The following is an 18,479-nucleotide window of genomic DNA, read 5'->3' as shown; positions in this document are numbered from 1 at the left end:
CCAAACTCTCAAAGGTAAATAACGAGCCGCCACAACCATGAAAACGCACGAGAGCCAGCACGCGAAAGGGTCGTGCTTCGCCGGCACTGCTTGGTGAACCAGTGCAGGCTCGCTTTCATGGGATCGACATGTGGGTCAGCGGGAAAGCAAACTGTTTACCAGTACCCGGCAAAGTGGAAAAAATGCCCTTACTCTAAAATTTTTGGAGTTTGAGGTTCAAATTCGGCAAGATTGCAATGGGTGCCTTTGCCGCTATGACCTGGCGTACCTATGATCTTCATTGGTAGACTAACACAGCCGCTTTGCGAGACTTTGATAACTATAACAGCTGTCTCAAGGAAGCGATCAGAGCTATCAAGAGCAAGAACAGAAGGTAAGAAGTTTCGCTTCCACGATCGTATCGTAGCTTGCAAAGTCAAGCTTGAGTCGACGCTCTAATCCGACGTATGCTTTACTGAATCTGGATTGCAAAGCTTTGGAACGGGCGAGTCGCTGTGTTTTTTTCACCCGGTACAGGGATGTTTGCGATTCTTTCGGTACTCTCGCCAACATTCAAAACCCAAAGTATGATCTCAACGGAGAGGAGATTTCTGTATCGGAAATTGCCCGTCCGTGTACACACACTTACTGAAGAAGGCTCAGGACCCATCGCGTGTTGCTCGTTACCAGCGAGCCATTGACTTAAGTCAAAAGGAGGAAAGGTGAAGTCAGTAACTTCTAGAATGTGTGACCTATTGGGTCAGAAGGTGCTGGCAGGATGGCGCCTTTTCGGTGATCATTTTGCTCTTGGCTGGAGCTGAAGGCCTGCATGCATAGGCGTGTAAGGGGCTCCGCCCCAGCGCGACAAGATGCGATTAATCGTTTGACACGATACTTACGAAGTGATGAGACCGGCAAGTGTCGGTGTGGCTTTTGCACTTGCATACAAGCAAGCTGGACCTTCTTTGTATGGCGGAGCGCAGGAATTAGTACCGGTAGTACTACCGATATCAATATCACGTTTCGAGAAAATATCTTTTTCTTGTCAACATGTCAGCGTCGTTTGTTGGCGCCATCGATCAAGGAACCACAAGCTCGCGCTTCATTGCGTTCGATCATAGTGGCAAGATACTGGCCACGCATCAAATAGAACACAAGCAGATCTACCAAAAACCAGGATGGTGTGAGCACGATGCTGAAGAGATCATGCACAACGTCGAGACGTGCGTGCACGAGGCGCTGGCCAAAAGCAGCATTCATCTCTCGCAGCTACAGGCCATTGGCATTACGAATCAGCGCGAGACGTCTCTGATATGGGACCGCGTCACTGGCAAGCCGTTTTATAATGCTATCGTGTGGCACGATACACGCACCATCGAGATCGTCCATCGCCTTAAGAATGGAGAAGGTGAGGGTTTCTTGGACACAGGTGCTGACCGATTTCGCACCATCACGGGCTTACCGATCGCCACTTACTTTTCAGCTGTTAAAATTATGTGGATGCTTGAGAACGTTCCTGGCCTAAGAGCTAAGGCCGAGTCTGGTAACGCTCTCTTTGGCAATATGGATACGTGGCTTATCTGGAAGCTCAGCGGGGGCGCTAACGGTGGCGTGCACGTAACGGATGTGACAAACGCCTCGCGCACGAACCTTATGAATTTGGTATCCCTTCAATGGGACGACGACATTTTGAAATGCCTAAACATTCCTAAATGCATGCTACCAGCTATAAAGTCTAGCTCCGAAGTGTACGCATCGGGCCACAAAGATAGTGTGATACCTGATATTCCAATTTCGGGCGACTTAGGTGACCAGCAGGCAGCTCTTTTCGGCCAGACTTGCTTCTCGCCAGGGGATGCTAAGAACACGTACGGCACAGGCTGCTTTTTTATGATGAATACCGGTCTCAAGCCCATGCCCTCGAACAAGGGCCTGCTCACGACTGTGGGCTATAAAATTGGTGACCGACCGCCTATATATGCACTAGAGGGGTCAATTTCATATGCTGGATCTCTTGTTCAGTGGCTGCGAGACAATTTAAAGCTGATCAAGAGTGCACCTGACGTCGAAAAATATGCTAAGAAAGTTAAAGACAATGGTGGCGTCTACCTCGTTCCAGCTTTCTCTGGTCTATTTGCACCTCGCTGGCGTAACGACGCGCGTGGTGTCATGGTCGGTCTGACCTCCTTCGCCAACCGCGACCATGTTTGTCGCGCTGCTCTAGAGGCAACAGCTTTTCAGACACAAGAAGTAGTTGCGGCTATGGAGGCTGACAGTGGTGTACATTTGACCAAGCTTAAGGTGGATGGTGGTATGGTGGTGAATCAGACGTTGATGCAGTTCCAGTCAGATGTGCTGGACGTGCCAGTTGTGTGTCCAGTAATTGCAGAGACAACAGCACTGGGGGCCGCCTATGCCGCCGGTCTTGCCGTGGGATTCTGGAACGATATTGAGGAGCTGCGCGAGAAATGGCAAGTGGGTTCCACTTGGAATCCAGACATGGAAGCCAAGGACCGAATTTATCTCTTATCACAGTGGAACAAAGCCGTCGAACGGACACTTAATTGGGAGGAGCAATAATAAGCTCAGACGGTGGTAGGAAGTTGTGCATTTTTTTCGGATGGTGACGTGAAAGCAGTTTAAAAGACAACAATCAATGTATTTGTTCAACGTTAAGTCAGAGTTTCATCTACATGAAAGTTTATCGACAATCAGTGCGACTTTACAATGTGCCGTATGAATTTAAAGCGCGGGTACTGATACCGCAGTCACGTGTCAGCCGTAGTTGTTGCAGTCGGCACTGGGACATTGTACTTTTTTAACAGACTTGAAAGCCGCTCAGTCGAATATTCCCAACGCGGAAAATTTAAAGTTGTATAAGCCAGAGACTCTCGCTTGGTTGCAGGGAGAAAAGCATCAGATAGCTGACGGTTCGAGGGGGCGATGGTGATTTGTTGATTGTTGTCATGTTGTACTGCTACTGCTTGCAAAGGTCTTGAAAAGTCTACGCATTTCTCCTCGCTTTTTAAATCGAGTTGTGGTAAGAGCCCGCTCGCCCATGACACAGGTTTGATTTCAGCTGTCAACGAAGTCGACCGGTCAACAAAATGATACGAGGTTTGCGGTGACGCAATCTTGACCTTGCAAAGTGCTTTACTCATCTCTCGCCGATTAACTTCATCAAACTGGTTGTTTTTCTTGTAATGCTGAGGGTTAAACTTGCCTATTTGTTTTCCTATCTTCAGTGATCGAAGCTTGGACAATTTTCGTTCAATGGTCTGACATTTAAGCTTATTCTTCGTTTGTGTAGTGATTGCCGTAACTGCAAGTTGTTCAGAATTCAAGTTCACTTTTCTTGACTTTGTCGTATTGACACTCGAGCCAGCAGCAGTAACAGGATTGGAAAGTAAAAGACGTCTAGGCTTATGACCTTCGACAAGTGGTGAAAGATCCTGCGCGTAACAAGCCAATACCTGTTTTCGTCGTTCTAATGAGTTTGTTGGATGAGAGCTAGATCTGTCTTTGCTTGCAATACTATGTACTGTTTCATCGTGCTTACTCACTGTTTTCGAGATTTGGACACTCAATTCAGCGGTAGGTTCAGACTTTCGCCTTCGTGGCTTCAGCTTTTTCTTAACGTAAGCCCCATCCTGTTTCGAGCAACTCGTTTTCCCTCCATCCAAATATTGCTGAAGCTTAAGCTCCTCTTCTCGCTTGCGGCACTCTTGGATGATCAAAAAGTGTTTCCGCCGCCGTCGAGCAAGCTTTCGCTCAACAGCAAGTGCCTCTTCCTTGGCTTGTTTTGTCGCCAAAAGACTCTGTCTCTGCTGCTGCAAGACTTGTTGTTGACTTTGTAAAAGCTGTAGTTGATCTTGACACTTTGCTTCAGCTTTTACAAGGAGACTCAACTTTGGTAGCGGTGATAGCGCTCGACTTCCACTACTGTGAACGGCAGTGAAATTGTGAGTTTTGCCCGACAAATGCTGAAAGCAAGATGTGCACAGCAACGTGGGCTCAGATAAGTCGGTCCTGTCTTCAAGTGGCGTTTCCGAAATCAACTGAAAACACCTGACACAGCATAACGTCGATTTCTCGTGCGTATCAGTGTCAATCGTAGATTCGAATTGTGAGTCATCAAGATGATCACTATCTTGTGAATGCCGCGTAGCCGCAATAGATCGCTCAGTGCGCTGCCGGGACATCTGCTAAAGACGAAGGCCACCAGCGCTTACAAACATGTACCTTACGTTTATAAATACATCAATCTTAACTAGTAAGAATAGATTTTTTGATAAATGTAAAGAAAGTTGACGGTGAGATTTCTTACTGACAATTGAATCTTTGACATTTAAAAATACAAGGATTAGTATAATGATATCTATCGTCATGCTTGATTATTTACAAATTCAGTGGTTATACAGAGAAGTACTATTCTACCGTCTTTTGCAGGATTTGCTTGTCCAGAGCGTGGCTTGCTTAGCACATCAGTGGATTGCACATACTCAATCATGGACGTTTTATATGTATAGCTGCAATTTCTATGTAGCAAATAGCAACTTAAGGTGGTGTATAAACATGTTCGCTTACAGTGCAGCCTAAGTCAAATAGTAAAATTGACGATACTGGCTTTAACTTTCCGGCTTTTTCTGACCTTCTTGAAGTCCCACAATACCAACCCGCACAAATTAAAATTTCTTACACATCCAAACTAAAAACATTGCATAGAATCTACATCTACAGCTTGCGTAACAGTTTACTCTAAGGTCACTTGTTGTTGACAATAATTGCCTAAGCTGAAAGCCACCAATAACGTCGCCATACTTTAACTACTTGTTCACTTCTTTCTACCACTTAAACAATCTCAAGAACAGGAGGTATATCGTCCTCTTTTTCTTCATCCTCCTCAACAACAACCGATCGACGTTCGGTTCTAGGTACTTCTCGTTGGTCATTTTTGGGCGTAGGCAAAATTAATTCGTAAGCCATGTCCTCATCCGAATCATACGAAAAACTCGAAGTGTGTGACGAGACTGCTGCCACTGACGATCGGATGGACTCATCCACACGGTCAGTAATCTCCACAACCCGAATATCAAACGGGATGGTAGATGCTAAGCTTGCTCGATTGACTGGCGCGCTAGTTCTTGTTGTTGCCAGTTGTGACTGCTGGTTTAATGACTGTGCCACCTGAATTTGTGCTAGCTTGTGATGTAGTCTTTCATCATCACCGCCACCTCGCTTGACATCCTCACGCCATGAAGCTAAACGCAGCGACAGTCGACAACGCCGCGCCTGATACATGCGGTAGGCGCCGTTAATGCCTACATCTTCGCGTTGGGGAGGCTGCTCTAGTTCTTGTAGCGTACGCAAATCTGCCTCATCGTAGTGCACACGGCGTGAGAAGATATCACTGCAATTCTTGCAGTAGCTGCGACGCAGTCGCTCCCGATATGCTGCGCTTTTCCAGAGCTTGAGCAGGAAAGGCGAGAGTGCAAGAGCAAACAAAAATGCGAGAATGATGTACTGCAGTAGGTTGCGAGTGTTGTCATCGCCACTTTCGGCCATGGCGACTTGAAAGCCACAGAATGGAAGTTGCTTAATTTACGTAAAATTCGGAAATGTCTAGGTTCAAGCAAGTGATAGAAAAATAATTTTGTCCATCTTTATGCAGCCGCTAGATAAAGTGAAGTGGGAACATATGGTACTACTTCTATTTATTCACACATAACTCCATGACGATTTTATTAACAACAAATTGCATTAAAAAATACGGAAATAGATTATATGTAGTAAAAGATAAGAAAAGCAAAGCCCAAACAATTAAAAGCTGCTAAGTATTATTTTTGATACCGGAGTAAAAATGACAATATATTGCTCAAAGTTGCAGAGAATATGTTCAGCTAGCTGCAGACCTGCATTGAAATGGCTCGATTCGTTTTCTGGACTTTCGGAGATGAGACCAATAGTAAATTAAAAGTAAGGTCTTCAGAGTGTACCCATGGAAGACTGAGTACGTATGGAGCCGTGACTAGGTCAGTCGTTATTGCTTTGCGTATCTGTGACCATGGAGCCGTTCAGTATGGCGCACAAAACAGCCAACTTCTTTAAAAAAAGACTTGAGCTTTTATGGTAATATATCAGGTTTCTATAAATTGATACTTGTCAAGCATACACTAATATGCTAAGGCCTTGCTAGCAGAATAATTTTTATACATTCCCTCTGATCGAATGCCGCGGACCTCGCATAGATGATAGTCTCGCCTCCCCCCCCAGAGAGTAAAGGTAGTTGTTAATATTTAAGAGTGACGTATACAACGAAGTTAGACTAAATTTATCCGATTTACTATCCAGAGTAATGAAACCAGCATATGTGCTGTTCCCATAAGCATATCAAGCGTGTTTAAACGTTCCGACGACAAATAGTCGAACAACTCTTTACCGATAAAAACTTGAACATCATATTGACGACAAGTGCTACTGCAACACGGTTGCCGTTTTAACTTAAAAGATGGGTTTGTACTGGTCACATCCGATAGCCTCTCAAGCTCACTTAAATTCAAGTAAGTTAGTGTGACTGATATAAAGCCCTATGTATGGAATCAGGTGAGGCTAGCAGAACACGTTTCATACGTACCTGGATTTCCATCCCCCATCCGTACTAGCACTAATCAAAATACTTTCTCATAGTACCAGAATTTGGTACCTCTGACGATATTGTAAGGTGTACGAAGGCCAAAATAGGTCTGTACCTTCATACTCATTTTGACTCTCAAAGACAGTTCAACCCAATGCGCCGGAGGTCTTTTCCCCGTCATTGCTCCTTACACTGCTTGCTCTTACGAGCGTAATTTTAGTCAGAAGTTTTTCTTTCATGTGTCCACATGGCGCAGACTCCCCAGCCGAGCGTAGGTGAAGCCAGAAAGTGTGCCAAATGATTAAAGCAACTTTTGCCAAAGTAGGAATTTGACCTCTTGAGAGTTCTCTAATTACAGTGATCGCTATCACATCATCAGATACTAATTACAACTCTTACCGGCCCACTATCAGCTCTACGTCAAAGTAAACACTCCTCACTTAACGAAAATTGCCGAAGAAAGACGACTTCTCCGCGTTTTCTTTCGGGTGGTGCATCAATTATAGCGGCACGTCGACTTTCTATAATAGTCTCGCTGGGAAACCAATACTGTCATAGGTCGTATTCAAGATGCGCTCTCTAAGCTACTTCAAAAATTGGAGTGATCACAATTCCCCACAATTCGAGTGATCACAATTCAGAACGAAATTGCAGCTCAACAGCAGAGGGTTCCTTAGCTGCAACGGAAGGTTAAAATGTTGTTTTCCTCCACATAGCGCTTAGCATCCGAATGGGATCACATCATGGCTTAAGCAGTTTCAAGTGCAACAAAGGATGTAAGTCCCATTGGAATATTGAAACTGTAGCTTCATCCCCTTCTGGCTGAGACCGTAAGCGGTCCGATGTAGTAGTCTACAGACACTAAAAGAGAAAGTATAGTACTGTTCAGTAATACCTATCAATTACTACATATTGATGTGGGATACGTCTGCCTCTGGCATCTATGCGATATTTTGCATATTTTGCCTCAAAGGATAACGTCGCGCACACGGCGCTGTATGCTCACTCTCATCGAGATAAAGTCCTCAATTTTGCAACAAGAGATAGCTGGGCTAAAACCTGCAAGTAGAATTATGTCAACAGCTCTTCCTATTCAACACGAATTTAGTGAGTGCTGTATCAGCACCGCGGTCTCGTCGGAGATATATTTCACCATGAATTCGTCTGAAGATTTTTCTGGAGTTGGTCAGTGGTGTAATTTGATACCAGGCTTTTAAGAAAATTCGCCGGGACTTCGCTGCAAAGCACGGATTTTAATTCACGGTATTGGTCACTAGATTTTCTGTTGGCAAAATACTAATATAACTTTAGCGAACACAGCTCGTCACATTAGAACACATGTTACTCAAACGATGATATATCGCCTCATCAATGCGCGACGTCACCAAATATTCATGGGCTCGGTCTGTGTTGTACCCCAAAGGTATACTTGGCAAGAAAGAATAACCCTCTTGACAGTCTCTGATATAGAGTGGGTGACAACGTTGCTGCGCGCAACGTCGCATGATCTGGATTGCTCACAAGTAAAATTAGCCAGAATTTGATAATGGTTTACTTCATTTCAAGTAGCTCCTTGTCTTTATCATTATATTTTTTTAAGCTCAACTCATAAGCGATGACGCGTTTAAGACCACATGTATCTGTTTAGAGTTTAGTACAGCCTGCGATAAATCTCAAAAGGCCCGAGAGGGCAAGAAACGGTCAATCTGGATTAGATCCTGATTGGTGGTCACATGAGGCTGTTTCTCAAGGCCTTGAAGACAGTCCCTTATGCCACACCCCAGCACCATTTGACGTCTTTCTTATGAAGTTTGGTGACGGTCTTGCCGTATCGACGTAATATGCACTACACTGGTGCAGGTAGTTGGCCAAGGCAAAGCCACTTCTTAAAGTCCCTTCTGGACAGATGCACCGGCCAATGCCAATAACATTAATCTTTGCGGGATCCCCTCGCATGCCAAGTGACCGTACAAAGCATCCCAAAAAGGGATGTCCGTCGGCACCAAAACACAACTGTCTCTCACTTGTTGATTTCCATGCACAGGTCTGTGTATACGCAATACGGTCGTAACAGCTGCGTCACCAGACATCAGGACACCACGGATGAGTAAGGCAGACCCGGTGGCAAAATCAACCAATCCAAATACATTCTGCTCAAAGCTTTCCCTGAATGTCACTAACTTCACAACACACTGACATTGCAAGTGTGTTGGGGACAGATATTCCTTCCAGTTGATTTGAGGGCGACCACCACCTGTGGTGTCCACATTATCCATAGATGAATCCATCGAAGTAGTCGGCGTTGGAATGACTACTAGTACTGCTAAGAGAATCGCCCGTCCCGCACTTACTGAGGAGGACTTAAATCAGTTAACAAGCTTCACCACGTGTTACTCACTTCCAGCGGGTCGTTGATTTACTTGAAAGAGGAGACGATGTAAAGTGACATTTATCATGGCCAATAAGCCTTAACCCCCTCCTAAAATGATTAGTGCCTCCAAATTCTGATATAAAGTTGAGAATTATGGTCTATATTTTGTGTTGACCACGCACAAGTATGGCTCACACAACATTGTATAATGGGTCTGGCGCATTACATCAACCATCTATGAAATCATGCATGTCTTGTTTGTCTCTGGCATCTACATGTTGCTTTTGCTCATCGTGGCTCGCAGTCATGGCGTCGTACACTTGGTCTATGATGCTATATATTATCAAAATGATCTCTTTTTATCATGACCAAGCCAACTCACGTTCTTGAATTCTTCGGGATACTGGTACTGGTCTTTGCGGGATCTTGCCGCAGATCATTCTTATGAAATGGGTTTCACGTAGTCATTACATAATGGTATATATATGTACCTTTTGTATGCATTGTGTGACTTAAAAAGATGATTTCAGTATAGTGTTCTCAAATGTGTATGTGACTTCTTATATGAAGTTACAAACATTTTGTGTGAAACAGAAGGTTGGTTCCTACTTAGGGATCTGACTTGGTGAAGAGACCGATGTGTCTCTGTCTTTCGAAGTGGGTGGCGTAAGCCACTCCCTTCTACTAGACACTTTCCACGAATGTTAAACAAGCTCCGTCACCCAAGATCTTGTATAGGTTGAAGCTACGGTTCATCCTCAGTACACCCTTGACTTATAAATCAGGAGCCCATGTTTTTATTCTTAGGACATCTAGGAGCCCTTGGGGTGTTTTGCGTGTAGCTAGAAACCATAACTCATTTAAATTTAGCTGAAAATTTACTTCAAGGTATTAGGTCGTTCTTCTTTCCTCCAAGTCGGGGTGTCCTTCTCCTTCCATGATGGGAACCACTTCCTCGCCACACGAGCGTGTGAACTGAACAAAAGTGTAAGCTGTATGTACATAGTAGTACATCGGAAACTCCGTTGCATCCTCCCCGCCACGACGCGGATACACTGAGGTTCAAAGTGCTTTGAATTTCTTACGAAATCGCGCAAAACTTTACACTCAGAGATCAACACTTGCGCTTGGAGTTTAATCTCACATTTTGCACCCTGTTGTGCCTGCTGCTTAGAGCAAATTCACATCAAAAGCTCCCTTTTATTACAGATATGAACTGCAGTCCTCCTAAGGCCATACTTGGCGAAGTGGTCCAATATTTTCTGATGAGAAGATTCACAGCGACCCTTGAGTCCTGACCCAGCATCTCTTCTCTCGCGTAGAGAAATAAGGCCGGCCGCTCACCGAAAATAAGGACTCTGCGCTGCGGCTTTTCTATGCATAAGTTAGAGCTACGGTACCTTTTGCTACGGCAAGTAGCGCTGCGACACCCCTCCTCGAAATTCACAACGATATCCATCTTGTCATAAACTTGGCTCAGGCAGCCCAAGCTGCTTCTCAGCAAGCGCAAGGCCTACGTCGACTCATTCCAAAGTTATCGCGTCGTGATCATGGTCTCAAACAAACAAACGTAATCGTCGCTCTGAGGCGGGCCCTCACATGCTTAGATCAAACATTATCAGAAAGTCGCTCCAAAACGCTTTCTGCTCCCACAGATCACCATTTTCAGGAGTTCATTTGAGCTTGGAGAAGCAGCTGTTGGGAAACCACCTACCCTTTATAAGATTCTACTTACGCTGGGTATTAGATACCGGCAACGGCGCAGAAGGGATTCTCACTTATTGCGCACATCGGATGCAGAAGGTGCGTCGTCCCAACCACCTTATAGCTTTGCAATCCAGCTTTTGTGAAACGGAGGACGTCCGATCAAGGCGTGACTCATGCTTGACTTTGCAAACTACAGAAGACAACGCGGTCGTCGAGTTGGAGACCATCATACCCAGTTCTTGCTGTAAATATCCTGATCGACTTCAAGAGACAGCCATTACAGCTGTCGAGCTCACAGAATGGCCGATCACCACTCACTAGTGAAGAACGCGCTGAGATGGGCGATCAAACTAATAGGGAAGACAAAGGCTGAGGGTGCGCCCGGTCTTAAGCAGCAGCGGCGACTGGAAAATCTTGCCGACTTGTAGTCTTGAATTCTCGTGTGTTTTGGGGGCGATGGTATCTCTTTCTCTATATCAGATACTGGTGACAGCTCTGGTGTATCCACCGGCCTATGAAACTTTCTATAGAGTCATATCTCGTTGAACAATTACCGGCGGCTTTGTGAGCATCCTCAGTAAAGCGGCACGTCGACTTTCTCCAAAATCTCAGTAGTGTGCGCTGAAATAAGTCAGATCCCGAATGTGCACTTTGGGCTACGCCATCGCATTGCGTAGTTTGGGTCACTTTCAGCGAATCGGATCCGTGATGTCACTCGAAAGCAGAGAGTATCTTTCGGTAGCTCAGCTGAACGGGAAAGTAGACTCTACTCTGTCAACAACAGGGCACTTAACATCCGACTAATTGCAAAAGCGTGATCGCGGTATGGCTTCAGTATGGCAACATACAACACAGGATGTGTCCAAGTTCTCCTTGGAATGTTGAAAGTAAAAGTCAAGCTTTTTTGCAACGATCGTTATTGATCTGGTGTTGCGACAGCCGCAGCTCGGTCTTTCAAAAAGATGCTATACGTGCTGGCAGATTAGCTATATTAAATAAAATATTCAATCCCGTGTATTTTGCTTGACTCTCATCCATAGCCGGCGCATTAAGGTCAATTTTTTATCGATAAAATGTGTTGTTGTTACGAAGTGAAGCCGGGCTGATATCATCAAGTTAAATTGTATCAATATCCTTCCTCTCACCTGAAACTGAGTCAATTTTTGGTAGTGTCATCAAAGCCCGAAGGCCAACTAAATTATTCATCAAAGATGTGAAGAGCCATGATTTGCGCTATTAGATTTAGAATCAAAGCGTGGGCTGTTTCCGCAATTTAGTCTCTCTGCGCGAGTACTACAGATGATATCCCCCAACACCCAATTAACGCGTAATGTTTGTCTGCAGTTCAACAGTGGACACGTATAATCTGATGTCAAGCCTCTTGATTTTATTTTGCCGCAATTGCCACCGGCAAGTCATGTTTACAATCAACTCAGGTGAAGGATGCCTTGATCGTTTCCTTACCGGCTACATTATCGCTGACAGCGTGAGGATGAGCCCCATCGCTCAGATGTCAGAATATTCGATGCGTCATTCGTTAAAAAAAATCAAGGTATGTAGCTGTCTCCTGGAAACACTTTGTCGGATTTAGCAGGCTGGCTGAATGCATCCTGTTGACAGAATTCCGACGTGTGCAAAATTCGTTCTTACACTCATACACATTGTAACACCAGTACAATGTGCTCGCGGAGAGGTATCACTTTATTAGATGGTCACCAAAAGGAGCGTCATATGGATGTGCAATGTCCTGTATGAAATTTGCATCACGAGTTGCCACCACACATCGATAGTCAAGTAAATCATTTCTGTGATACAACAAGCATTGCGAAATTGTATAGCGATACAGGCGTAGAATTGCGCCCTTCAATTAAGCGGTATCTAAGCTTCTCAACTTTTGCCAAAGCTTTTTGCAAAGCAACTCGTGTTGCGTCTAATCCGTACGCTAAATTTTTGCCTTGTCAATGCGCGACATAACCATCGTAGCATGCGACAATTCATAGTGGTAATGAAGCAAGAATGCATCCGCCACCACAATATTGCGAACCGCTTGTTTCTTACCGGAAAGGTATACTCGGCAAAGAAGGATAGACATCTCGTCATTCTCTGTTAGAGAAGTGATGACGACGTCGCTGTGCGCAGCAACGCATAATCTTTACAGCTCACAAACGGTTCAGAGCTATATAGGTGTTCCCCGGAACTACAGGGGTATTACTTATTGCAAGTATCTTCGAATCGTGAACAGGGCCAGATTAAGCTGGCGAGACTGAAGCTCAACCACGTGTTCATGCTGTAAGAGGTAAAAGGAAGCCTAAGGCAAATGCTGAAGCATCGACGACATTTTAAGGCAATCTGGACACAAAAGAGCCAGAATCAGGACAATCTCTAGGCTGCCATAGGCTTATAGGTCGCCCCTTGCCGCAAACCAGCGTCATCTCATTCACATCTTTTAAGTATTAATCAAGGGTTTGTACCATGTTGGTTTCCTTTGCAGTGTATTTGAAGTAGTTCGCCAAGTCGAGCCACTTCCTTCGGTATCATTAAATTAGAAGCTTTGGTTACTCTACATTAGTTTGTATCTTTCCGTGTGCCAATTTTCAACAACCAAAAATTAAGTACGGCCGGCGCCAACGACACACCTGCCTATATTAGTGACCAGATGCTTTTTGGGCATACACTCGAGAACTGCTTGCAAGTGTATAACGTGGCCTTAAAACCAACTTCTGCTAAGCATATATTCTGTAGAAATAGGTTGGTGGATTGCTACAATGAGGCCTGAACAGCTAAATCAACGCCCCTCATAATCATCTGTAGAAGCTCATATTGAGCTCGTGAAAAATTGATAGGATGTGCTTACAAAGAGCTGCAGGAATATGAAGTCACGGCCAGTCTCAAAGGAGAAGCTGATTCCACCGTCTTTTACGGACGAGCCTATCATCGAGGACACTGAGTGCGAAGATTAAGAGAGAGATACTGAAGAATTTTACATATCTTCTTCATCCTCTGTTGAAGGGTTAGCACGACATAGTGACAAGAGGTCCGCCACGCATGTTTCTCTCGTATCGGGAAATGCGTCGTAAAATTGGCTTGGTTCTTTAATCATATACTATTTCACACGTCAATGACTCTTACCAAGGGAAAAATGTGAAGTCATCGACGCCTCATTCCATTCCAAATCCTGAGCGAAAATAGTAAATTTTTTCACTGTGCACCAATTTTCATCGTCAGAAAGGCTTACGGCAAGTAGCGAATTGTGGATACTTATTATAAGCTGAGTGCAGCTAAGACTTTGACGCAAACATCGTTTTTCACAAAGGATGTGCTACTGAACAGCATGGTCAGCTGCACTTTGTTCTGTGCTTGCTACCCGGCAGATGGATATTATCAAATGCTCACGAGACACCAATATCTCTCTCTGCCGCGTATATCTCGGGTAGATGCTCGGAGTGTGGCTGTTTATACTACACAACTGCCTAACGCGCTAGCGATGTTCAACTGTCTGACCTACAACCCGTCAGACTACTCCAGTCACTCCGTTTGCAAGTGATAGTTTTTCGTGCCAAATGACTCTGATATGGAAAAGACCTGCTTTCAGCTGTGATTTGCCGTCCCACCAGAGAAACACTTAAAACACGGCAAAATACGATCGCTTCTCTCTCTTTTATTGTGATCACGACTCCTGCTTTTCAAGCTCTTTTCCACGTACTTAGCAATAACATTTCTAATCAGTTGGAAGAATTCCGTGTCGCACACCGAAGCTATTGCAGCTATGTGAAAAAGTGCTTTTGTTTCCAAGCAGATGTGGTTTTTTGACTCGCCAAAGTCTCACCAAGGAAGCCATAACACCAAATTTCCTCGAACCCGGTCGGTCCAAGTCTCGCAGTGGCCAAGATCGACAAACCTAGGAGATCATTTCTCGAATCCAGGCTCAGGACGAGGCAGAGTTTCATGCGGTCAAAGTCTTCAAACTTCACGTGAAGTCGCAACAAAACCAAACGTCGATAATACTCCCGTCGCAAGGCGCATGTTTATCACATCTTTGTATTCGGCATCTCTAACGCCTCTATGCATTGTCTTGAATTGTCGCGCGCTGTACAAAATAAAATGCTTTTTCTGATCCTGTCACTATAAGTCATGTATGCATTTTGCCCGAGACGTTGGTGTTCACATATGTGGTTGGCGCCACCTCTTTTGTAGTGAACCGTCTTTAGAGGCTGGTTCCCATCGATCGAGGTACAAGAATCCCAAGAAATTTTCCAGCGGGCACAAGGCGGCCTAGTGGATTTCGACCTATCCCCGCCAGGGGGTCAAGGGTCGTCCCTGCTTGGAAGTCCGACCTTTCGCACCTTTTTACTGAGAGAGAAGGAGGTACGCAGGGTGCAGACGTTTTGTTGCACCATAGAAGAAACATCTACACGCAGTGCGGAGCTATCCAGCAACTCAGAGATATGTATTTCCCTGCTCAACATGGCTGCGGTCTGGCGAGCTCTTAAAGCTTTAACTTCCAGTCTTCTATTTGGTCCTTAAGGCACGAGATCTGTAATACGCGTTCAAACTTAGACCCAGTGCTCTCTGAAAAGGTAGTGTGGACGCGTAAGGTCTTAGTGCAAACCTCACCCACTTGGAGAATCTCTATGAAGATGATAACCATTAGCACCTCCAAGAGAGGGTCTGGCAATACTGCAGCCAAAAGAAAGTCATCTTCTACACATCGCATACCAGGGTTTGCCTCGCTTGACGAGCAGGCGAGATCTTGATATGCATATGATATGCAGAGTTAGGCGGAGCGACCACCTGCAATATTTGTTGTTTCTAATCCTCAATGTTGATGATGTTCTTCCATAGAGATACCGCATTTTGAGTGCCTATCACGCGCACGTCCTCCTCGCTTGGGTATCGCAAGCATGATGCGCTGTTGTTCTTTTTGGGGTAGTGCTGCATTCATGGCCGTCTCAAGTTTCCCAATCCAAAAGAGACGAAGTTCTCCATCCATACTATCGTAAGGTGGGCACTTAAAATCAGCAGCCTCGCGGTGGGTGCCACCTGCTCCCCGACCAACGCCCAGTTGGAGGGTTCCTATATGTGTCCTACTGGCGTATATTCATAGCCGGTAAGCATCTCTAACTAAGCAGTTATCTCATCTAGATCCTAGGACACCGGATCCCTGACCCCTTTTGGGACTAAAAACAGACCTAAGCTTTCCAAGCTTGTATATTTTACGAGGAACAAATACTCAAGCATTTCATATTATATTCTCAAAAAGAATGCAGCCCTTTCTCGTTGCTTGTCCGTCTAGAGGTACCAAGCGCAACGGATTTGCCGTGCAAATTGCAAAAAAAAAATATGATTCATTGATTGGGTTGACAAACACACGGAGACTGAGATTGTACGCTTGGGGGCTGCAACCACGGGCTCTTTTTCTGATTAGGATTGTTGGTATATGAATGGGCTCAGCACGGGCTTGTGCACTATTTCAAGCGCATGAAAGCGGTCATCAACAAAAAAATCGTAAGAATAAATACTGCCCTCTGATGTACAGTTACATTCGCGTTCGTCGGATGGCTCAACCTCAATGGTAATTTACCTCTTCTTCCGAAGTCAATAAAAAATCTCATTGATGTTGTGTTATAAGCGAGAACAGCCGTGTATTAACATTCGTGTCGGAAATTACTGTACCTTTTGCATCATTTTTGCCACTGAGGTTTGCTACACATGTTCATACACTTCCTGAAAATGCTCGACGTCGTGCATTGTACTTTGTAAATTCAAGCACTAAGCGATGTTAAGTCTGTCACCTATTACAGCAAAACTGGCTTGTGAGGCCCCAAAATGGTCATTCAACGAGCCTGCTTCACTGAACGCTTAAAAATGCTGCACATCCTCTCATTGTCATCAGCCCATGATATATAGATAATATTATTAAGAAAAATACTGTTTCCAGAATCGCAGCTGATCCATTCGTAAGCGGTACTCCTGAGAAGCGGAGTCACTAAGCAGTTCTTTCGGCGCACGTTGCGCTCTTTGATGGATCTGTAGGCTCATGTATGAGGGCTTTGCTGTAGTGTGTAAGGTGGCTTGCGATAAATCGAGGCGATCGAAGCACACGATATAGTCTGAAGCGCCCTCGTTGAAGGTCACTCCGACTGTTGCGCTTAAAGCTGCGTAAGCTCGGCTCGCTGAGCCAGATTTTCTCCACAGATGACTTTGAGGCTCATTGCGAGCCCTGCGATGATTTTTTCCTATATTATCTGCATCGGAGAACGGGAATGGTGTCTGCTGTTTGTGCAGGAGTAAGGCGAAATATGGGAAACGATCAAACCAATCTGTGTAACTTGCAGATCAGACGCATAAGGTATGGCACGACTCGGTGAGTCTCTTTTACCATATTGATCCGAAAACACCGTGAATATCTCATTGACAAATCCATCCTGGCGTCGACCACAGAGGCTACGTCTTTCTTATAGAAATGTAAAGGACATTATGGCGTAATTGGTGCTCGAGAAGCTTGCACTTGTAGAGTGCAGGCAAGGATAAAATTTTAGCGTAGCGGGTGGAAGCCTCCTTTGTGCAAAGAGCTTGGCTTTCCCGTTGCAGCGACCCTCCAGCCCGAGCATCAGTTGTTGTCTAGTATCAAGCCCAATAAGTATGGTTATGGTGGCGCTGTTTTTGTATCTCGATGTTTTTTCGTGTATTGTTTTCGAACGGGTGAAGACGAACACTCAGTGCAGTTGTCTAACGTACATTTCGTATCAAGAGTTACTGAGCGCATCTTACGTCGCAGCATGCCGAGAGATGGAATTTGCAACATTTTTTTCGACAACGATTGAAGGGAATTCATAATATCCTTGCCCTTTCAACCGATCTTAAGCAATAAATCATGCCTTTCAAGATGTGTAGAAAAAGTACTCATTAAAAACGTGTATACTCTGGGAACCGCGGTTTACGGTCGCTACGTTGCCCTCATCCCGAGACCGAGGCTCACTTTCGCTTCTGCCTTCAGAACAGTCCTCAATGTAATTAGCAATACATTTACTATTTCGTAGATAATGTTATGTCGTACACCAAAACTTTTGCGGCTTCATGCCTGCACTGAAAGCGTATGTGCTTTCTGGCATATGTATATATAATACTCCCCAATGCACAGAGGTTGAATTTGAAATGAGAGTTATTTAGGTAACTATTAATGTTGAGTTTGCCTGCCAGATCAAATGTTGATCAACTTAGGATTTTGTACTACCTGTACCCACACAGAATATGTACGTCTAAATACATATCTTGATAAATTGGCTTTTGTGCGACGTGCAGCTGGCAACTCACGTGTGTCACAACCTTTCTCTTTTATAGTTACATCATTTTCATTGAATTGAAATGCGAGTTTCGTACGATTGTTATACTCCATAGAATTGTTCAAATTAATAAGGGCTGAGTACACATGATTTCAGTACTTGCCCCGTTACACCCACCCACAGAAATGCGAGCCACACTGGAGATTCATACTCACTCAACTTTTTAAAAGACATTGCGCTAAGGTGACCGCTTTCCTTGTAGTCACTGTGCCTGTAGCTTCAATTCACTCTGGGCACTCAGTGCTCCTTCATTTTTGCATACTTGCACCAGGAATAGGCACAGATGCAATAAAAGTAAATGGCTGAGCGATCCTACAGAAACGTTTACAGAACATCTCAGTAAGGATGTTGATATATTCGCAGATGAGAACGATCCCCATTGACTCTCTGATCCTCGACTCGGCTTTCGCCCTCACTCAACAAATCACTGCCTAATCGTCTTTCT

General features: G+C 44.7%; 5 protein-coding genes across 5 annotated transcripts; 2 read left to right on the top strand and 3 right to left on the bottom strand.

The window, feature by feature from the left end:
- Positions 1 to 1,029: 1,029 nt before the first annotated feature.
- Positions 1,030 to 2,559, top strand: PHALS_12409 (glycerol kinase; the record flags this gene model as incomplete). Its single annotated transcript, XM_024727949.1, has 1 exon — positions 1,030 to 2,559. One exon carries the CDS (start codon positions 1,030 to 1,032, stop codon positions 2,557 to 2,559), a length of 1,530 nt encoding a protein of 509 aa, XP_024578474.1.
- A 188-nt stretch (positions 2,560 to 2,747) lies between these two features.
- PHALS_12408 (uncharacterized protein) lies at positions 2,748 to 4,181 on the bottom strand (the record flags this gene model as incomplete). Its single annotated transcript, XM_024727947.1, has 1 exon — positions 2,748 to 4,181. The coding sequence occupies one exon, from the start codon at positions 4,179 to 4,181 to the stop codon at positions 2,748 to 2,750; it is 1,434 nt and encodes a 477-aa protein (XP_024578473.1).
- A 649-nt stretch (positions 4,182 to 4,830) lies between these two features.
- Positions 4,831 to 5,544, bottom strand: PHALS_12407 (uncharacterized protein; the record flags this gene model as incomplete). The annotated part of the gene is made up of 1 exon (XM_024727946.1): positions 4,831 to 5,544. One exon carries the CDS (start codon positions 5,542 to 5,544, stop codon positions 4,831 to 4,833), a length of 714 nt encoding a protein of 237 aa, XP_024578472.1.
- Positions 5,545 to 16,132: 10,588 nt separating this feature from the next.
- Positions 16,133 to 16,319, top strand: PHALS_12406 (uncharacterized protein; the record flags this gene model as incomplete). Its single annotated transcript, XM_024727945.1, has 2 exons — positions 16,133 to 16,196; positions 16,228 to 16,319. 2 exons carry the CDS (start codon positions 16,133 to 16,135, stop codon positions 16,317 to 16,319), a joined length of 156 nt encoding a protein of 51 aa, XP_024578471.1.
- Positions 16,320 to 16,607: 288 nt separating this feature from the next.
- PHALS_12405 (uncharacterized protein) lies at positions 16,608 to 17,496 on the bottom strand (the record flags this gene model as incomplete). The annotated part of the gene is made up of 4 exons (XM_024727944.1): positions 16,608 to 17,011; positions 17,071 to 17,135; positions 17,200 to 17,312; positions 17,392 to 17,496. The coding sequence occupies 4 exons, from the start codon at positions 17,494 to 17,496 to the stop codon at positions 16,608 to 16,610; spliced, it is 687 nt and encodes a 228-aa protein (XP_024578470.1).
- Between the last annotated feature and the right edge of the window lie 983 nt (positions 17,497 to 18,479).

Source organism: Plasmopara halstedii (assembly GCF_900000015.1).
Source record: "Plasmopara halstedii genome assembly, contig: Scaffold_614, whole genome shotgun sequence".
NCBI lineage: Eukaryota > Oomycota > Peronosporomycetes > Peronosporales > Peronosporaceae > Plasmopara > Plasmopara halstedii.
This window is presented reverse-complemented; position numbering and strand designations above follow the sequence as displayed.